The sequence below is a fragment of the Trachurus trachurus genome (genome assembly GCF_905171665.1).
Source record: "Trachurus trachurus genome assembly, chromosome: 16".
NCBI classification, from domain to species: domain Eukaryota; kingdom Metazoa; phylum Chordata; class Actinopteri; order Carangiformes; family Carangidae; genus Trachurus; species Trachurus trachurus.
Genome location: NC_139902.1, coordinates 11,453,052 through 11,475,780, shown reverse-complemented (window position 1 = coordinate 11,475,780; position 22,729 = coordinate 11,453,052). Strand labels below are relative to the sequence as shown.

Here is a 22,729-nt window from a genome sequence, read left to right as displayed (position 1 = left end):
GTGTCTCATTATTGTTTTTGCAGGGTCACAGGGGGCTGGATCAATCCCAGATGGCACAAGGTGAGGGTGCACGTCTGAGTAGTTTGAGAGCATGTCCCATGTGGGCTCTGCTCCTTGTGCAGGAGATCACCAGTTTCACTCCAGAGGATGATCATTTACTGCATGTCTGTTCCCCTATTCTCTTTCCCTATTTCCTATCATGTCTCCACTGTCCCTAGCTACTAAAGGCATAATGTCAGAAAAATAAATAAATAATTCTTACAAGTAACTATCAATTTACACTTTCAGACGTAGGCTATGTTGTCACGGCTGTGGGAAGGTAGGAACCGTGGTCCACTCCCTTCTGGTCTGTCCTGCTGTCAGAGCCACCTGGAACACGATCAGTCACATTGTCCACAATACTGAGCTGACTCCTTCGCCAGCTACCTGCCTGTAAACATTTTCTATAACTAAACTCATTATACTTATGGATTGGAAAGTTAGAAAACCAGATTGTTTTAACGTGGAGAAATGGCTGGCGGAATTCCTGAGTCTTGTAAGCATGGGTGAGGCTGCCTTGATGGACTTGGACTGGAGGGAGGAAGGCTTATGGGACAAAAGATTTTTTTTCTTTTTTGACATCACAACATTTTGCCCTCCTCCCATGCAGAACGTTTGACTGTAACCATGTATATACACAGACTAGATATTTAAGGACTGGTCACATTTTTCAGCTGGTAAATTATCGGTCCCAACTACCGTATATGTAGCCTATCTATTCTGTTTGATTGTGATCCTTGCTTTTAAGTTATTTTGTGTGTGATTCTATGAAGTGTTTGCTGGACGGAAGCACATACTGTACAACCACAGTTTGTTACTGCATCCCCCCCTTACTCCCCTCCCTATCCCCTATCTTGAGTCTGTCTTGTGTAAATTGTCCTCGTAATGCCTTTTATTGTTATTGTTTTATTTTCCTTGTACAATAGTTTTAATAATATTTAAATTAAAAAGATTAATAATACACTTACGGGTTGGCAACTGGGGAACCCAGAACTTTCTTACTGTGAAGTGCAATTGCTAACTGCACTGTATCAAAAATTAATAAAAGGAACTAAACAAACATATCAATTCAATCATGACATGTACTTACCTGATCCTCATAAACAACATTCACAGAACAGTAATTTCTGAACAACAGCATCCAGCACTACAGCAGCACAACATCACTGACTTAAACAGAGGTATTAGCTACACCAAAAGGGCATCTAATATCCTTTGTCTTTAAACAAGTACTTTTTCTATCAATAATACTCTATTTATTATATCCATTAGCAGCACTGCCATTACATTAAGGTGTGTGAACAGAAAATGTGAGATGATGGATTTGCAATCATGCATTCAGGAAAGGTAGAAAGACAGGACACAATCATAATTGGACTTGACATGAAAACATCTGTTCAAGTATAAACACAGAGACACAAATCCTTCCAGTTTGGCTGTTTATTTAGAGTAATAGGCTTCAAATATAATGCAAGCAACCAATTTACACAATCAGGGTGCTGTAGTGTAACTCCACCCTCCAAGTGGAGGTCGCTGTGGGATACTGAGAGAGAAAAGGTCATTCACAACAACTCGCACAATATTTTGACCCTGTAGAGGAAAGAAAGAACTATACACACTCCATAATGTGATTGCTATGACTATTATGATCCTTGAGTGGATGTATGTTGATTATTTCTCAGCACTCTCATGTGGACACAGTCTGACAACACAAACTCACAGCAGGCAGCATCACATATGGACACTACCACCAACTAGTTGCACATAAGCCATCCGAACAAACATTCACTCTTGGGGGGAAAAAAAAACAAACACAAAAATAAAGAAAATGTACAGAAATGACCTGCAGTTTAGCTTCACATACAATCGCACTTAGCTTTATGTATCCTATGCTACACTGAAAACTTCTGCAAATCCTTTAACTCCTTATTCTAAGAGGTTGATGCCTGTTGATTGCTGTGGAGGATTTTCTTCTTCTTTTTTTTAACGATTGCAGCAGCTGGTAGACATTTTCTGAGACGTCTGCAGTGTAGCTTTGTAGTGCTGGGGAAAGTTTACTGCATGCTTTCTTTCACATGTGGGAGAGAAAGGGAGGGCTGAGGTAGAAGAGGAAAGCTGAAGGCAAAAGAAGGTGAGAAATAAATAAGGTAATCTGTTCCACAAATCTGTTGTAGAGTCAGGTTGTTCAAAGGCACTTGGAACATCTGGAAATGGTAAAGATTAAGGTTAAACAGCAAGCGAACAGCAAACAGTTTGGTTTCAGGTAAAAGATGTGTACTAGTATGCGTGGTTGTTTTTGTAGCTAACAATAAGGCGGGTGAAGAAGAAAAGCCCTTAACATATTTGAAGATAAAACAAACAAACAAACAAACAAAGAAAGCCTATTTTTGGATAAAATACTTCATGTTGGCAATTAAAATTATAGTGATTAAAATTACAAAAAAGGCATCTTAAGCAGACATATAAAAGTGATGCATAGCCTTCAGAGCAAAAATATGCCGGTCAGTGGTTCAACAATTACAAAACCCTTCATATTATTACACCTCACAATTATTTGGGGTAGAACTACAGTTTTGTAGTGGTATTATATCCTTGCCCACCAGCGTAGTGGTCACATCACATTAATTGATTGCGCTGTAGAGCTGATAGTGGTTTCGTTTCTTCAGTCCAAAAACTTCATCCCCCCCGTGGATTCATGTAAACACCCATACAGCTTTCTGATGGAGGTCTAGTGAGATACTCCAAACCATTTAAAAGCACAGGTTTTACATGTTCCTATTAGTGATTGTTGTGCAAGTGCATCCAACAACACCTGTCGTAGTGCTCCCTCTACCACAGGAACACATCAGAAGACTTCTAATTTCCAAACCAACTGTGAAAAGGCTGCTCCACAGTCTTCAAACATCAGTCAGAATGGCTAAATGTGTGTTTCAATCTTGTTCTCGACGACTGTAGCGTGTTCCCGGCTTCCACCAGTTGATTGAGGCCAATATGGCTCAAAAGAAAAAGGTCCCTGTAGTCCTTTGTTTAAGAGAACCGCCATCATCTGTTTCTACTACAGTTCATTTACACTCACACGGCTATTTATACAAAAAGGCATATATTTGTTGTGCATAAAATTTACTCATTTCTTGCCACCAAAGTCTATTCGTCTCCCTCATGATGTGAACATCATGCCTGATGAGTGGTCAGTTTGTGTGGTGTGCAACGTGAGGATGACAAAGTGGACAGTGGTCATTTGATGAAGGGGAGCTGGAAGTTCGTGAAGGTTTTCATTCGCCCCCCTCTTGTTCAGAATCAGAAGGGATCCCAGTGCTGAAATATTTTCTCAGTGCTATATCAAGAACAAAGGGCTTTAATTTAAATGGTCACATCCTTCACGTTAACATCTGGGCAGACGGCGAGTCGGGATAAAAGGATAGGTTCACATTTACTGTAAGTCCAAACAAATCTCACACACTCATATGTACTTCTAAACAGATCGTCCTGTCCACACTGGCCTAAAAGAGACCCCCCCCCCCCCCCCGCCCAACCTAAATGATTTAAGAGATGGAGGCCAAAATCCACAGCCTTGTTCTGCGCAAAAAACTATTTCTTAATTTCAGCTTAAGCTAATATGAGGTCAATGGGTACCATTAAAAGTATGCCAAATTAGCTATTAAATGCTTCTTTTCTTACCATCTATGCATTGATTCAGAGATGATTATTACTGGATTACTTTGATACTGAAGAAAATTAAAAACTCAATGATCCTCTGGCAAGTTCTGGTCATAAAAGAAGTATCTTTTTTCTGTGACTTCAATGCAGATTTATGGACATGTCTTCATGATGGACATCAGTGGTAATGATATTGGGAAGTGTTACTGTATATCTGAATAATGTTTGGGAGAAATACAAATATTTCCTGTTTATGCAATGCAGTATATTTGTCTCATATCTCTCTGCACTTCCCCTTTAAATATCTCCTGCCTTCCTCAGTTTGCAATCGTATACATTTTAAATATAGCTTTTTTGTTTGATGCTAAAATTTCAGTTTATTTGTTAGTTTATTCGTTTAGTTTCTTCCAGAATCAATTTTTTGCACAGAACGAAGAGTTTGGTTTTTCCAACATAACTTATAGTGAGAGGAGATTTCTTCAGGGTCAGTGGGGACAGGTGGAACAAGTAGTGACAAAAGGACTTTCAGTGCACAAAAGGGACATGTGTATTCTATTAAGACCTTAAAGGAAATGTGAATCTATCCTTCGGGGGGGGGGGGGGGGGGGGGCACCTACAATATGTATCATTTCAGGTTGAAGGCCAGCAGGGGTCGCTCCTCTCTCCTCTGCCAGGGGCTCTTCTTCTCCTCCTCTGCGTCCTCCTGTGCTGCATCATCGTCCGGAGAGACCGACAGCAGCGCATGATCAGTCCTGAAAGTCACTCCTTCCGGTGTCGGCAGGGGGGGAGGAGAACCGGGGGACGAAGAGGAAAGCGAGGGGGGGTCCTCTTGTATTTGTACCCCCTCCTCTACCCTTTTCCCCTCCAGATCCCCCTGCCCCTCAGCCTCTGTTTGCCCCTCTGCTTTGTCTGACAGGACGGGTCCTGTTTTGCTGTCCTGAGGGCTGCACTTGGCCGGCTCCGGCTCGCTGCCTCCCCGATCCAGATCATCCACGTAAACCAGCTGCGTGTAGGCCGAGGCGGGGGTCGTGCCCTTTGACCTGTCTTTCTCAATTTCTCTCTCCTCCCGGTCCAGGTCTCTCCCCCTGCGCCCCACTCTCGGCTCGTTCAGGTCCACGCCCGAGTCCAGGCTGGTGCCGTTGCCGTGCCTCCCGCCGCCGCCGCCGCCCTTGCTCTTTTGCTGACCTCCTGTACTTGGCGTGTTGTTTTGGCATCCCGCCCGCTGGAGGTCGATGTAGGAGTGGCGAATGTGGGCGTTGGAGCGTCCGTCCAGCGAGACGAACCAGGCTCGTGGGTGAGGAAGCGGCTTCCCTCCTCTGAGCTCCATTAAAGTCTTTTCAGCCAACAAGGTGTCCTCGCTGTTTATTTCCACTAGAGACGTTTCCCCGAGCGCTGCGGGAATAGACAGAGACTGTGACAGGCCGACCCCCTGCCCGTCACTCTGCTTGGTGGGAACGGGGGAGCAATCTGCAGGGGTTTGCCCCAGGGGCTGCTGGGAGTGTGAGGCGTTGAGCTCCGCCTGAATGGTCTCCAGGTCGCTCTGCTGGTCGGTCTGCAGCAGGAGGGCCTGGCCGGACAGCGGGTGCTCCCCGGGCAGGCGCATGTAGTGCGCCGGGATCACCAGCGTGGGGCGCACCCGAGTGCCCGGGTAGCCCTCGCCGCGACTCAGCAGGTCCACGGATCCGCAGCAGAGCAGCTGGCCCGGCCGGGTGAGCAGCGGAGTGCCGGGGCGCTCCAGGTGGTCCACGGAGCGGGACAGCAGGTAGTCAGCAGCCCTGCACTCGACCCCCTCCCCTCGGCTGGGGGAGTGGGGAGGAGAGGAGGGGGAAATGCAATCGACAATCCCAATGCTGCTGAGCTGGTTCGCCGACATCTGGGCGTGATTGGTCGACGACAGCGCGTCCGAGAAGTGGTTGCTGGACGAGCAGACCGAGGTGTATGATTGACGGTAGCCTCGCTCCGTTCCAGACGAGAGGGCGGTCTTCAGTTGGAACGTCTCCACGGACTGCCGGTAGTCTCTGCTGCGAGGTGTCAGGTTGCCAAGGGATGAGCCGTGGTGGCTGTTGTTGCCGAGGGAGGAGCGGCTGTGTTTGCTGTGATGGATCAGGCTGTGTTGACGCTGATTGTCTTGGTGCTCGTATGAGGAAGGCTTCAGCATCGGTGTGGTCATGTCAGGCTCAGTTGCTGTGGATACGAGTTCCAGCTGCACCTGGAGAAAATCAAATGATTGATTGTTTATTATTATTATTATCATCATCATCACATGGGATTTTGTCATGCTTCAGCAGGTTGACGACATAAGGATAATGGGCAAAGCTGCTCAAATCTCAATGCTGAAGCCAAATCTCCCCATATTGTATATAGGGGAATATAAATACTGGTATTAATCAGTATTTATTTTACAGGCTAGCAACTGATCCACTCTCTAAAGGCCGGACAGACCTCGTTGCTGATGAGGTTCAGGTGGGACATGGAGGTGGCTTGATCCCTCTTACTGCCGTCCAGACCAGAGGACAGCGTGAGCTTGCGGTGGGACCCTCGGGGCTTCAAACATCGACGCCTGTGCAACACAGAAAAACAGCAGAGGTTATGAATTAATCAGAACATCTAGTTCCACTTTGATTTCCTCGCATAACCAAACATTTTAACCATTACCATAAGTCCTGTTTAATCTTTTGTTTGCGCCAACCACCAGATAACCAAAGAAACTGACTATTATAGTCCTGACACTGTCAAAACAGTCCTATTCCTATCGGTGGAAGATACAAAGTATTTTATTTTATTTTTTTAAAGTCTCTCACAAACCTGCAGTAATACAACAGCAGGCAGAGCAGGCAGAGCAGGATGAGAGCCATCCCTCCCAGTATGGCCAGCAGAAACACAGTGTGGTACGTGCTGATATCCTTCGCAACCACTGGACCTGTTGGAAGAACAAGAAGTGAGGAAAGCAGAACCAGCAAACAGGAGCTCACAGGGAAACAGGGACAAGTTGCTCAAAGCATCATCAGTTTTCTACTTCAATATGACACTTCAGGTTCAGTTTCTCCTTTGCTTAGGGAGTTACTTAAGGTTGTTGCACAGGATCTATTAAAAAGCTCTAAGGGAAAATAATATATACAGTACGGCATTTGCAGCAATTAAAGAGATTTTACAGCAATGAAATAGTACTGTTTCTGTGGAGACTGCTTGTTCGGCATTAGTGCTTGGGATACCAGATACAATTGCAACTTATAAATTTTGGGTTTTTTGGCCAGTGTTTTACTGACTTTAAATGATTATATGTATACATTTAAGATAGGTAGAGAGTAGAGACACTGAAATCCTTGGCAACCTTAAGAAATAGAGTTTAGTGTGTTTTGTGCATTAGTTTTTAGGGAATTTTAAGTTAGACCTTAAAGAAAATCACATCTTAAGATGCTTTGCGCAACTGGCCACAGATCTTCATGTGAAATATATATCTGCTGTCAAAGTTCATCCCCTCAGTATTTATAACTATAATTACCATCTACAGCTTTCTACAGGAATCTCTAAATACCGTTTGTGTCACTCTGAGCACATCCGACATGCCATTTACAGTAAACACAGTATATATAATCTGTGTCAGTGTAGTGTCTCACCTGAGTGTAGTGGCGACATGGCGGCCACCCAGTATCCCAGCTGAGGAGCAATGTAGGTCAGACTGAGCTGGTTGCCCTCCTTCTGCACATGACCCCAACTGCTCTTTATCCAGGCGCCTACACACACACACACACACACAATATAACATAGGCTCAAATCAAATTTCTCAACTATTATTGTTTCTTACAACCACCTTCACAGTGAGGATTAGTGACAACTGACATGACTTGCAGCAACATCCCACCTGACTCTTATCCCCATCAAGATAAAGCAGCGCTCAGCTTAGCTGCATTTTGATACGTGTCAACTGTAAATCATTTATGTTAATGTGGCAGAGGTGTCTGCACGGTTGGTTGAATTCAGCATGGATGCATAAGCAACATATATTAAGTGGTCATTTCATCTATTTTGTATTTATTTTCGCCCATATAGTCTTGCTGTTCAACAATGACTGTGACTGCGCTGACTGAAAGTCCAAAAAAGGAAAACCCACAATCCCACTTTTAGTTTAAAATGTCTATGATATATTTAGGGCTTTTACAGGCTATGACCTTTTCTGAGGAAATTGAAATCATTGCTTTTTATGACTTTTCAAGACCTGCAGAGACCCTGATTACTGGTTGGTGAACCACTGGTTTCAGCCACTTGGATCAGAGAAGAAAGTGTTTTGGCAGCGCTTCGCCACAGGGAGGCAGCATGCTCAGTCAAATATCAGTGGGAGCCTTTGAATAGGAGCACAATGGCAGCCTGAACCATGCCAGTGCCCAAACCACAACAAAGCCAAAGGCTCTGATTGATTGGCTCACATTAAATCTGCTCCAAGAGGAAACATTCAGTTGCAGGGCCTTTACACTTCCCCTTCTTCTCAGGGTCTCAGGGCTACCATGGTGAGAGCTACTTTGTTCCTATGTTTATTTGTAGTAGTAGTAGCAGCAGTTATCAACTTTGAGCTGTCAGGACTCTGCATCGATCTTCAGGAGGAAATGAAACAAGAAGGAGAGGATACCGAGAGATGGTGAGAGGGGAAAAAACAAGGAAACAAGCGGACAAATGGGAGGGATGGAGGGAGAGATAAGAGAAGAGCCAGAGAGAAAGGAGAGAAGCTGTGTGACTCAGCACCACAGCACACAGAGGCCTAATGCCCAGCCCTGCCCAGATTCACCCGGTTACTGTCTGCGTTGTTTCCACAGGGGACTCCTCTCTTTGTGATTGACCTGTTTAATCGAGACATTTAATGGCTCTGTTCCCACGCCTCCGTACTGTACGCCGCCGCTGACCACTCAGACACGGAGCAAACAGACATAATGTCAATGAAGTTTGTATTTAACTTCCCTCTTCTCGCCCCCATTCAAGTCAACACAGCTAGTTCACTAACATTAGTCAGGTCTCTTTGCTTATTTTCATCACAACACTCGCCTCGGGATGAAGGTGCTTCTGTTTATTGACAACACACACACACACACAAACGTACATAAATAGATGAACTTGATCTGTCTGTCTGTGACATCATTTTACCTCCAGCTCCCTCGACATCGAACAATGCATTCAAGGTTGTCAGTTGTGAAGAGGGAGAAACAGGTTTGTGTGTGTGTGTGTGTGTGTGTGCATGTATATTGTGTGTGTGTTTGTTGTCCATGTGCGCACTTTGTAAACAGAACTGGCTTCGTTGTGAGGGAGCTTTTATTAGCCTAAAGTATTCTTCTTCCAAACGGCACCAGACAGATTTCAAAGTTCTTTGTCTGACTGTGGTTTTGTACCCTCACTTTAATACACTTACAACACGCACACACACACACACACACACACACACACACACACACACACACATACATATTTCACACACTTAACCACTCAGTGAAGAAACTCAATCAGGAGCTGGGCCTTTCTGTTGTGTTACTTATTTGGTGGGTTGCTTAGGAACACGAGATGTAGCCCGGAGAGGAGTCCGGGGATGGCTTCTGTTGTGGAAATACTCTCTGCTAGAGGCTGTGTGTAGGATACGAGTGTGTATCTGTGTCTGAGTGTGTTCTTTGAGCTTTTATCAAAGCCCTTCTTGTAAGAACTGGATGTTGATACTTTGGGCGCTTTAAACTGAGCCCTGCAATCCTTAAAACTGTCACAAGAGCAAAGATTTTAGACACCGATTGGCCCAATACAGTTTTCCTCTCTTGGCAGAAATATTTTGACGATAGATTTAGTAGAGTGGTGGACTCATAAAACGTGTTTAACATAGAAGACATGTTTGCCTGTGACGACTCCGAGTGGCCTGTTGTTCTTGTTAGTGTTCATGTACTGTAGTCTGAATCAACATGTGGGCTGCAGGGCTGGGACAAGATACTCAGCAGCTTCTTAGATCTTGTCCCGTAAAAAAGGGATTTGTAGCTTATATCTTGTATATTTTTCAAATGAAAGAAAGAACATAATATTATCTTTCCGTCTGTCAGCCAAGCTCCTACAAAATTAGTTTTTACTATCAAATAGCCTGTCATTTACTTATGATTTACTGAACAATTGGTCCATAAAATGTCAGGAAATAGGCAAACATCCTGATAATCATTTCTCCAATCACACTGAATCCAAAGTCAGTTGGTTTCTCATAGAATAATAAATATTCACATTAGAAAAGTAGTAAATGGTGAATTGCTGATATTTATGCTTAAAGCAGCTATGACACAAGCTTCTTGTGAGCAATCGATCACTCATAGCGAGGGTTAGGGTTACTCACTGGACTGTGCAGCTCCCTTCAGCCCTGTGTGGTTACGTTTTTGTGTTGCAGCCAACATCTGCTGTTTTGGTTCTTCACTTTCTCCCCTCTCATCTGTGTCATTCTTGGTGTTGCATAAAACTACACATATTTGAAAGCCGACTGTACGCTACCACCAGCCCAGCATCAAACATCACAGTTACAACATCAGCTGACGCTCAGTAGAAGTTGGGTGATGCAGCGGGACAATGGACCTTCAAATAATAGTGGCCCAATCAGAGCCCTGACCTGAATCCCAACAGAGATGCTGTGTGATGACCTCAAAAGAGCCGTTCACACCAGACATCCCATGAATATAGCTGAGCTGAAGCTGCTCTGTAAGAAAGAACGGTCCAAAAGTCCTCCTGAGCGTTGTGCAGGTCTGATCAGCAGCTACTAGAGCTGCTTGGTTGAGGTCATTGCAGCAAAAGGAGGTTCAACCCCAAGAGTTCACTTCACACATTAGGTTAAGCATATTGTGTTTGTTTATGCGTGTGACTTAGATGTAGATCTGATTAAATTTTATGACCAATTAATGCAGAAAACTAAGAAATTCCAGTTGGTTCACATACTTTTTCTTGCCACTGTATAAATGGAAATATATTAAGTTGGTAATATCAGCTTGAAAGCTTAATGTGTCAGTATCACTGCTCCTAATCCAAACATCACTTACATACTTTAAAAATAATTAAACTATTTATTGATCATCGCAGTTGCTGCACGTTTTTCTGCTGAACTAGAAGGCGATTAATTGACTAATCTCTTCTGCTCTAGATCAAACAACAATCCAATACATTTTGTTTCCACAGAAGAATTTTAATAGGTCCTAACAGACCTTTTCCCCCTGCAGCAGCAGCACAGCACAAATAGAGAAACAGCAGATCTGGAAATGTGAGACTAATGTTCACAGAGATGGATGTTTTCTAGTGTGGACACATCTGACTCAGCTGATGATCTAATCACTGTCTTTCAGAGCAGCCTGTCCAAGAGGAGCTGGGCGTGTCACAGTGTGGGATGTCTGACAACACAGATTTAAGAGTGCTGAGATAAATCTTTGGGTCAGGGTCTCTGCTGAAGGAGAACAACATCACAGAGACTTTTTGCTCATGTTTGAGATTTAACAGAGCTCGAGAAGATTATGCATCCATGGTCCAACCTCGTGATCTGAAGCAGTATTTCTGTTTTGATTTGCAGATTAATGTGGTGCCGTACGTTGGTCACGTTTTTTTAATTTTTTTTTATGACCTTATGAATAATTAATGAATTCCTCTGAGCCCGGGGCATTGTGACCTGGCTACAATGTGTGAATGTGCAGTGGAAGCGATACAAGAACAGAGAAAGTGCCTGGAAAGCTGAGAAAGTCAGGGAAGCTTTTTTTTTTTTTTTTTTTTGTCAGCACATACCCAAACGCGGGTCAAATCTCCAAGCGGGGATGTGATCATTTTCCTTCAGGCCGCTGTCCGCCGGCAGCGGGACGGACACCGTGATTGGCTCGTTCACCTGCAGCTCTGAGCCATCGCTGGCCAATAAGTGAACAGAGATGGCTGCTACGGGAGTCAACTCAAACTTCTTCTCAGTGCCTGTGAGAGAAGCAGGAGAGTGTTAAGTAAGGGGGGGGGAAGCAGAGAAAGGAGGAGATGGGGGCTGGGGAGGGGCGGTGGGGGGGGAGTAACATAAAACAGCAAAGATAAAAGGAGAGTTGTTGTCAGGGGAAGGACAGAAAAGAAAGAAAACATGGAAAGACAGGAAAGAAGGAAACAGGGTGGAGGGAGAAAAAAAACTGAGCGACTGAGGTTGGAAAGTGTCACAAAGCGCAAGTATGGCTGCGCTACCCGGAGGGGGAGATACGTGCAGAGGGGAGGGGAGGGGGGGCTTTTGAGGGGTATTCAACCTGAAGGAGAAAGGACACACCAAATCATATGACACACACACACATAAGAGGGTGCCTGAAAGCTTGCGGACACGGTGCTTGTGCTTTCACAAGAGCGCACACACACACACACACACACACACACACACACACACACACACACACACACACACACACACACACACACACACACACACACACACACACACACACACACACACACACACACACACACACAGGGTTATTGTGTTTCAGGAGGTCAGATACAGAGGCCTCTCCAGGGTAGCGTCTCTCTGATGTACCACTGCTCCTACTCCTCACTCCCCCTGCAGCCTTCTCCCCCCTGTCATCTGTGCCCCATTCTCCTTGCCCCCCCCCTCCCCCTCCTCCCCTTTCTACTATAATGTCTTGAATAAAACCCTTTTGTGCTGCCTGCTACCGTTCCCCAGTTGGAACACCTTTACCTGTGCCGTTGCCGTTGCCGAGGACCTGCAGGTGAGGGAAGTGCTGGATGTGTGAGGGGGAGCTGGCCACGGTGAGCAGAGCGGTCAGGTTGGCGTAGGAGGTGTTGGAGGGAAGACTCAGAGCTCTGCGCTGGAAGTGGACGCTGGGCTGGCGTCGGAAACCTTGAGGAGCAACAGACGCACAGAGACCGTCACACTGTGAACACGTGTTACAACATTCAAAACCATTTCAATTTATTCTTCAAAGTTTCTTTTAAAACATGACACATAAAACAATGACATGAACAGAGGTTCCCCTCTAAAACAAAGTGGGAATATGCCAATCCACTTAAACGCTATTGGTATTGTGGTCAAAGATGCTGACGTCTCTCAATTACTAAAATGGCCCTGGTGACCTAGGTGACGGCTGCCTGACAGCCATGAATCATGACGCCTCTGGCTGGAAACCTCCGTTGCACTTTGTTTCCCGTCTCTCTGTCCACTTGTTTCCTGTCATCTCTCTACTGACTGTCCTGTACTCTACAATAAAAAGGCACGACATTCCTCAGATATGTTATGTTACTATGTGTGTGTGATGTTTGAGGATTTGCTCTGTGGCTTGTAAACAGCACCAAGATTAGTCGTGTATTTAAACTGATCTGTGCAAAATCATGCAATCTTTGTTAGTGATGGAGATCACATACTGGTCTAAAATGTGTATCTCACTAGAAGAACAAATGTGTCTTATGTCTAAAATGTAAATATCACAGTAAACAATAAAAAAACACACATTATCAACTTTCTTATATCATTTTAACAATCAAATTCAAAGGGGAAATCTGAACTTCAAGCGCAGAAACTCTCGACGTTAACAGACCGTCCTGCACACTGATGTCTGTCCCAGGATGTTTAACAAGGTAATTTTCTTCTCTTCGTCTCTGCCTAATGACTATATATATATATATATACAGTATATATACATCCAGCCATCAAACTGAGCTTAATGGAGGCTACGCTGGATCGATACATTAAAGACAAGGCCTCGTTCAACTTTTTCTCTCAGCCAGTGCGATGCCTCTCACTGCTGTGTTTCCCCCAAGTAATTCATTATTTCTTCGTCATTTCTCCTCTTCGCTGCGTCTATCCAGTCTGCCTGCCATTAACGGATCACGGATTAAGTGCAATAAACAGTAAAAAAAAAAAAAAAAAAAACTACATGTGGCTGAACTCAGCAAGGTGAAGTCATTGTGGTCCGACTGTGCCGAGCGCACATTCCTGAGCAGTGAGACACGGACCCAGCTGTATACCAGTGTTCACTGTGTTTGTGTTTCTAGTTGTGCACGACATGATTTCAGGCTCTGCCGTACGAGTGCATCTTTTGACATATTTCTTGTCAGTTGTTCTTGAAATTCAGGTGTGAATGTGTTTTCCCTTCCGTGTCTCTGCTTTTGTGAAAGGAAACGACTCAGTTTCTGTTCTTTGTGTGTTCGCTTCCTCGACTCCTCTTGTCTTTTTTCCCTCCACTTTTCTTTCACCTCATCTGTTCCTCCTTCTGTTGGACACTGCTCTGCCCATCCCCCTTTCTCCCTCTCTCCCCTATTCTCTTCCAACTACTCCACCCACAACCCCACTTCCCAGTACCACTACCTACTGTATCATCCTCCTCCTCCTCCTCCTCCTCCTCCTCCCCCTCTTTTATTCTCTTTTCCTTGTGCCACACGCCAAGGTTTATCCCTCCCCTGGGCGCACAAGTTCACGACAACATGACAAACTGTGTGCGTCGGACAGAGTGCAGAAATAACGCTCCGGCCCAGGCACGCGCTATGGGCTGTCTGTCTCTACTGAAGAGGTTTTAACATGTTAACGGCGTCTGTGTATTTATGTGTGTGGCGTCGGTGATTTTTAGTCAGGCTACACAGCTGACACATTAAATTACACCCTTGTCAGTCACAGACGCACAAAAGCCCCGGCAGACAAAAAGACTAAATTGATTTTGCCTGAGTGAGAAAACCCTTTCTAATGTAATTACAGGCACCTTAACAAAGAGACTGACTAACAAAGAGTACATGTGGACGGAGGAGGGTGGATTTGATTATCCAATCTATGAGACCCTACATGACAATAGATCATCTACTGTATAGGCAGGGCTAATTATCTTAAACCTGTATTAAAAACAAACAAATACATATGAATTGAAAGAGTGAAGATGTCAGGCAGATGCAGTTGTTGCCGTCTGTTGACATGCTTACATTTACACTAAACACAAAGCACAGCTGAGCAACTGGTGAACTTGAATACAAGCCAGAAAGCAAATGACGCTGCAATACCAAAGGTATAGGATGGCAAAGTCTTATGATACAAATGCTCTTTGCGGCACCAATGATCTGTAGTTCTATTTTCTCTTACAAAGACAGACCTTTACCATCCACATTCTTCGCTGTAAATTTCCTAAAGCATACTCTTAATCTGTTTGTTAGGAGACACTACAAATATCGATGCATGATTAAGAAAAGCCCAAAAGAAGTTTCTCACACTGGCCAGGAAGTGCATAGCCATCACGTAGAAGTCTGACTCCCAACTTTCTATAGGAAGAAATAAATGGCTGGGTTCCACTTGAAAAAATTACATATACACTCAGGAATGACTATAACACTTTTGCAGAGATGTGGCAGCCTTATTTGGCATATATGGACAGCTTCACCAACTTCTATAGTGGACGAGTTATAAAAAGGTTCAGAATTTACCAACCCTTTGTCATCAGTACTGAATAATAATAATTTCTCTTACAAAGACAGACATCAACATCCATATTCTTTAAAGTAAATTTCCTAAAGTATACTCTTAGCAGTCCCAGCCCTTTACAATAAGACCGTGTTAACCGTGAACCACAGTGAACAGCTTTTGGATGCATGGTGGAAACATAAAGTTACATGAAACATACGAAGAGTAGGAAACGCACAGGTGTTACAAATAACATCGACAATGGCTCAATGTTTAAGTGTCCTTGTAAAACATGACGGTGTGACAGCGATTCAACACCAGGACCGTGGAAATGAAGCAGCTTAATGCAATCTAGCCATCTTTAATTTCATTATCTACACCTGCACTTTTATGACTGTGACTCTTCTAAAAAAGGCCCATTGTTAAAAAGCAATAACAGGCTGTTATGCAAAAGCTCGATACGCGGGGACAAAGGCAAACGCCAACGTATCAACGGACATGCAAAACGCTGCTGCGTTTACCTTGTAAGCCTGACGCGATCTCCACAACGTCTTCGTACACCATCAGAGTAGCAGCTCTTTCTGGTAGCAGGACCAGGCTGATGGAGGAAAACACTGAAACACAAACAAACAAACACACCACAAAGTGCATTAAGTGAGAGAATGAATTCACATATCGCATAGGAAGCAACCTGCAATCTACCTGGCCACTTTACCGATCCCTATCAGACATGAAACAGGTCATTACTCCATCTTTATACATTTTTAATAGTGCAGCTTTCATCCTGTCTGCTGTGCGGGACACAAGTCTGACCCAGCAAACTGCACTTCTCTCCTCTTCCTTCCTTCCTTTCACTCTCCCATTGTTCGGAGCTGGTAAGCGTGATAATCCAATTGGCTGCCGTTCCGTTGGCTTATAATAACCCCCTCTTTAGTTTGACCCCCCCCACCCAACACAATACACACACACACACACAATACACACACACTGTACCGCAGCCTCCTGGGAGGTATTTTGTGTGCAAGTGTGTATTAGAGAAAGGGAAGCTTAAGCAGACCCCTTGCTGGGTTTTTGGCATCTACTGCAATAAATTAGTAATGGAGCACTCCACTTATTAGCTAACACACCTGGCACAAAGTCACACAATTTCTGTGTTACACACCCCCACACATTACACACTCACAGGCACACATAACACACAGAAAGCTGGCAGCTCACATTGAAATCAATAACCTGCAAGCCAACGCTCCCAATCTAAATGTGGGTATTTCATAACACCCTCTCTGCATTAGTCCAAAAATCTCTCTCTCTCCCTTTCATACATGGACACACTCAAGATACACACACACACACACACATACACACACACACTTACCAGGTAATCTGGAGGGAGTCCAGGGCACAGAGTTTGGCACAAATCCTTGCTTGGTTGCGGTGACGACCAGCGGCGTCCCGAGGCGGTAGGGGAAGCGCAGGTAGGTGTTGCCATCGGCCGATGAGGTTTCCGTGGTTACAGATGTGTGGTTGGCGAAGAGCTGTATGGTGGCTCCTCCCAGGGGCTGGTGAGTGCTGGCATCGCTCAGGTGAACCTTCAGAGTCACCTCTGTGTGAACAGACAGAGCCGTTACTGAGCCGTGCGCACAGGATCTGTTTGTGTTTGGGGGGGGGGGGGGGGGGGGAACGCCTGCAAACTCTAAACCACCGCAACATGGAGCGGATAAACAGGCATAAAACACAGTGGCGTTGTAATTACGGTCGTCTAAAGTACAGTCATCTCTTTAGCTGGGTTTTGCTTCAGCGCCAGGCCCTTTGCCTTCAATCCAGCGGCGACATTCCACATCGCGGCGAAACATAAAGAGACGGCCATCTGACCATTTCCTGGACTCTTGCCAGTGGCGCTTCCCCTCTAAAACAATGGGCCGCTTCCCTCTCTCAAAGAAGCCTTGGACCAGAGGGGGAAAACAACTGTACATACGGACACCTTCTCTAATGGGGATGAGGAACATAAAAACCAAACACAGACCGCCTGTTGATGGAAGAGAGGTTCACAGACACGCTGTAAATCAGGATTTCAACAGTCTTTTACATGAACTGCCTGTTACACTGAGCGAGGTGGGCTGTGGACAGTGAAGTTGTAGTCAGTGATTCAATTCATTTTTGATGAATTGTATGACAGAAAAATGATTTATTTTGATTATAAATGATTTTACAGGCAGAAATGTTACTGGTTGGTTCATATAAAAACAAAAGGACCAACATAGGAGCTGAAAAAACAACAAACAAATGTCTTTCTCAACCTCATAATTCTAAAGGTTTGAGAAAAACAAAAGCGTATAATTTACCAACCGCACAAACTCAAACTGTCTCTCTGTTTTTTTTTTAGAAACACGACAACAGGAGCCCTGTCTGATCATTGGCTGCCGATTGACCCGTGGCGACCTTTCAATTAAGACTGAAAGAGTTACTACCTCCCTCTCCCCTGACCTAAACATGCCCACCTCCCCCACACTCACTTCAGCTGAATTTGGGTTGTAACTCTTTCTTTGTAACCCCACCCTCCGTGACACACACACACACACACACACACACACACGCGCTCTAACACACACATACCCCTGGCTAGACTAATCCCCCCCCCCCCCCCCCTGCTCCTCCTCCTCCCCTGCGGTCAGCGAGGAACCACTCTGACAATATCTGGTAAGATGAAGAGTTCAGCCTGAGTGCAGGCTCCACCTCAACACACACACACACACACACATACACATACAAATTATACCTTTCACTGGCTGGGAGTTACATGGTGCCTTTGTAGGTGTTGGGGTTTGGCAGAGCAACATGTCGGCCTCAAACCAAAACACATCATTAACCTGAGAGGTCTGGTGTGAAGACCTGCTCCGACTCCTCACTTCATTCCTCCTCTTTATCATGTTATTGCTGTCACGGCGGAGGAAAAAGAAGACTGGATTTCCCCTCAGTGGAGACTCCCTACTGCATCGACTGTGTGTGTGTGTGTGTGTGCTGGAGAGATCCTGACCTCGCTTCCTGTCCCACTCCCACTGTCCCACTCCCACTGATACGCATGTTGTTAGGGGTACCAGCTGTGCTCACTTTAAAAGATCTCCCCTGGGAGGCTCCAGACTGACATGCATGCACACAAATGCAACAGTCCCCTCCCAGTCCTCATCCAATAAATCTCTGCTGCGGTGACATCATGGTTAAACAAGCTAGGAGTCTCCTCTCTCTCTGCTCACACACGCAGCAGAGAGGAAGATCGGTCGGGAATTGACGAAGACTTCGATTCCTCTGTAACCAGCCTCTCGCTATATTGACTAACCCTTATCTGTTTGTGTGGCGAGCGCCATATGGAGGATAAAGGCATCAAAGAGAGTTCTGCCTGACCGACGCTGCCATCTCAGACCAATTATCTCAGGCAACAGCCGCCAAAGCAGCAGGGTGGTTGTGTGTGTTTGTATGCAAGTATCCAAATGGAGAAAAAAAAAACAGCGAGGACAGACAGATCGAGTGCGTGTGTGTGCGTGCTTTTCAGCCCCACTACAGCTTGAATTAATGTGTGTTTGGTCTATTAATCAGGAGTTACGCAGAGGCAAAGCATTTCTGCCCCCTTGAAAGTGAGGTGTGATAAACTGGAAATGCGTGGCATGGCCGGCCTCCACTGGGTGTGTATGTGTGTGTGTGTGTGTGTGAGAGGGGCTTTGGTGTTCTTCCACACAGAGGACGACGGGGGGAAACAGATGCTTTCTGCACACGAGGCCGAGTGGAAAGCTTGCGTTGTACACAACACTTAGTATTATAGCTGCAGTCACACTCGTGCTCACGCTGCTCAATAGAATCAGCGCTCTGTCACAAGTTACTTGAGGTCAAAGTGATGCCAGTGAAAACACCCACAGCATTCACCCCATAATGAAGTTAGACGGACAAATGCACAGTTCACGAGCTGTAATAAGGGAAAAGTTTGTTATTTGTCCTCAACAGATTACTGAACTTATGTCATTTCGCATCATAGTGCTGATGATAAAACACTGTATCACACAGGGTTGCAGCTAATAATTATTTGCATTATCAATAACTCTGCTGCATTGGAAATTGCTTTGTTTTTTGTTTTAAGTTGATATTGACAAGAAATTAAAAAACACAAACACATGCTTATATTTATGGTGTAATCTGGTAAATATTACTAAACTGTGTCGTTCCATCTCGGTCTTTATAATTTACAGCTAATTCTTTGGAAATTATGAGGAAAGTTTCCAGGTAATTATCTGGAAAACTTGGGACCTGTAAAAAATAATGCGTTACCTAAGAAACCTGTAACAGCAGAAAGGGGTAATGTCACTATCTCAAGCAGAAACACATGGTTGATTATGAGAGGAGCCAGAAATCATGTGACAAAGAGTGCAAGAGCCGAGGTCTTCACAATAAAAGCAGACAAACTACACTGGCACGGCCACGAACAGCCAAAACACTGCAAGAGCTATTTGAATAATTAATGACAAAGCATCTTAAACGTTCATATTGTCCAAAGGCGATCTTATCCATACCTGCTGTCAAGCAAACAATCAATTCACCGTGTCAGCGCTGCAAAAACAAAGCGATCCTGCTCAGCGTTCAACACCGTGAGAACTAACTACGTCGTGCTTTTCAACCTTAAGCACCAACAGACGGTTGTTTGTGTTTCTGGATTTAATAACTTGTTCAGCCGCAGCAAAAGAAAACACACAAAAGACTGGAGCTTATTTGTTTACCATTCAGACTGATATAGCAAACATCTGACTTTCGGTCCGTTGATCTTACAAAAGAAAAAAGTAAAAACAGACAAGATAAGTGTATGAATCACCAACTGGGACAAGGGACGCACGGAGCTGCAAAACAACTCCTGAACATGCCACAGCATGACACACACAGGTGTTCAGACAAAATAAGGAAAACTAAAAAGACACACACCAACAGACTCTAGTTGAACTACTGCCATTATAAACAAAGAAACGGACTATCAATAGATGTTCAGCCTGCTATTTTCCTTCATCTGGATTAAAAGTAAGATTAGATCGCACTGGTCAATCCCATTAACTCAGCAGGGAACTCTGCAATTAGGGGTTACATGATTAGGCCGGAGAGCAAATGGACTCGCTTCAGTAAATATTCCAGTCTAAATAAATACTGCTTACCATTTACTGGTCCAGCTCCTTGGTCTAAGAGCTAGTTGACCTCGTCCCTAAATGCATCGCTCTCTCATCATGACCCGGTGCATGTTGTTCCTCAAAGCGGGGGGCCACTGTGTGGGCGCTCGCCTCGCACCAGCATCTCATGATTAACATTAAGCCTGGCTTGGTTTGGTGACGATATGATTTGACTGGTCTACTTCCTGGCAGCCTTTGTCCGGCATCAGCTGAATGTTTGTCTGTTGGAGATGCACTGCCCATGCCTATTATGGGCAGCGGTTATGCGAGTGAGATCTATATCTGCGGGTAGATTTCTGTCTGGCTCCACTCATCCATACAGAACTGCTGGACACACCAGGAGAAATCCTCAGTATCGACCTGAACACACCCCCCTGGGGACGACTGAAGGTCAATCTGAGGCAAAGCGAAAACGCCAGAGAAAGAAAACAGAGAGAGAGAGAGCACACACAGAGGCTGGGACGGACTTCAAAGCAACGCAATCTTGTGAATTATCAAAGCATTTATACTTAGTTTTATACCTTTAACATCAGCATTTTCATGCCTGATGACAAACCTTTAATGTAAAAATATCAGGACCATCGCTGCAATTTCAGTGATAGTTACTGTATGTTTACATTCATACTCCGACTGTAACACACGGTTGCAGCAGCGTGAGGAGCAAATGTGGGTTGGCCCAAAAAAACTAAGCAAACACAGACGACTGAGTATGTGAAGATGTAAGTGAGACATAAAAGTGACAGATAAAAAAACAAGTGTGGCTCCACTTTAGTAGCAAATCTGACAGAGCAGCTTTGAAGTGAGCGACTGAATGAGATGCCAGCAGATGATTGTGATTCATGCTGGTTTTCATAACTTTGCATGTGTCTGCTGCTGTGGTGACGGGATACCCTCCACCAACCGACTCTCCAAATACTTGTGTAGAGACCTGACTGAAGGGAAATCAGAGTTGGGGTTTCAGTATTTACTATTTTTGTGTAGTAGCTAGCTACATATCCTGTCAAACACATGTTACAACACCAGTGTGTATAATACCACCATGCCATAATGTAAATAGGAGCAGTACTTATTTACGCTGCACAGTTTTTCCTGTACTTTTACTGCTGTGACACTTGAAAGAAATAAAAATGCATCTTTAAAGACTTCAACTTAGGATAATTTTGATCATCAACTCATAATGATTATGCTCTTACTCAATCAACCAATAAATCAAACATTTTGCCTGTGTCATAGCAGGAGAAGCAAATCAAATCTTGACATTTCCATGACTGAGACTAATTACTGGAGCCATTTGTAAATGCAAAACAACACATCTGTCAACTTTGATTCTGCTGATGACAGACACTTTAAACCTTTCTCTACAGTATCTATCTATGTTATAGACCAGATGATCAATCACAGCTAATCAATCCCAAATGGCACCAATGGAGTCAGTGTTCGTTGTTATTTACTGCATCTCCTGGCAGTGGGACACCTGAGAGCAAGGTGGATGTCTGCAGTCATTGTGGCTTGAACCAGGTCCAAACAACGCAGACAAAAAACAAAACAAAAAAAAAACATCCTTTTGAAATTCCAGTTTTACACAGTGAAAGCTCTGCTAATGAGAATATATATCAATATAACGATGGATGTGTTTATTCAGGATATAAAGATAGAAGAGAAAGATCCTTTTCTAAAACACAGCCAGGCTGAAAATGACAAATCACAGCAGCTGGACTCCTCCTGCTCAGTTATCCCGGACATGAGGGCATGTTTTCAGCCTTTAACCAGATATTTATATACTGTTTAACTACTGTAGTTTGAAATATCGTTAGTTTAAAATATTTTACAGTTGTATAAACACACAGTTTGATCACAGACAGTAAAGTTTTCCTGCTCCGACTCTCCCTGTGACACCAGCTAACTCGCTAACATTAGCTCGGCTCAGGTCACATCAGCACCGAGCTGCAGCTGCAGCTAGCGGCTCCGTTAGCCACCGACACACCAAAAAACAGCCGGTTTTCTCGGACAATGCGAGCACATAAAGGCGGTAAATGTACTTTTACCTTCCGCCACGGTGTCCTCCGGTAAGGTTTTGGTGAGAGCCGGGGAGCCCAGGTATCCGAGGAGGAGGCAGAGTATGATCGCAGCGGTCCTGCTCCAGTCCACAGCCCGCATCGTTGCAGATGTGAGTGATCAACGCAAACGATTAAAAAAAAAAGAAAAAAGAAAAACCCTACTAAGTAGAAACCAAATCTTTTGCCTTTACTAACTCACTGCCCGGAGCACACACGTTTTTTTCCGCAGAGGAGGCCACTCTCCATGTTCAGCAGCTCCTGCATTCCTGGTGTTTCGCCCGTGAAGCTGCGGCTCCTCTGTCCCGTTGTGCATCCCCCAGCTCTTTTACCGCTCGCTTTTTCTTTTTTTTTCATCGACTGGCCAGGGTCAGGGAGGAAGACGGCCC

The 22,729-nt window shown here is 44.6% G+C and overlaps 1 protein-coding gene across 1 annotated transcript; it reads right to left on the bottom strand.

Moving 5' to 3' along the window:
- Nucleotides 1-1,476: 1,476 nt before the first annotated feature.
- Nucleotides 1,477-22,604, bottom strand: fam171a1 (family with sequence similarity 171 member A1). Its single transcript, XM_083989002.1, has 9 exons — nt 22,332-22,604; nt 16,467-16,694; nt 15,613-15,705; nt 12,392-12,553; nt 11,461-11,637; nt 7,314-7,430; nt 6,502-6,616; nt 6,139-6,256; nt 1,477-5,905 (listed from the first exon to the last, which is right to left on the bottom strand). Exons 1-9 carry the CDS (start codon nt 22,441-22,443, stop codon nt 4,322-4,324), a joined length of 2,706 nt encoding a protein of 901 aa, XP_083845128.1. The 5' UTR covers nt 22,444-22,604; the 3' UTR covers nt 1,477-4,321.
- Nucleotides 22,605-22,729: the final 125 nt, after the last annotated feature.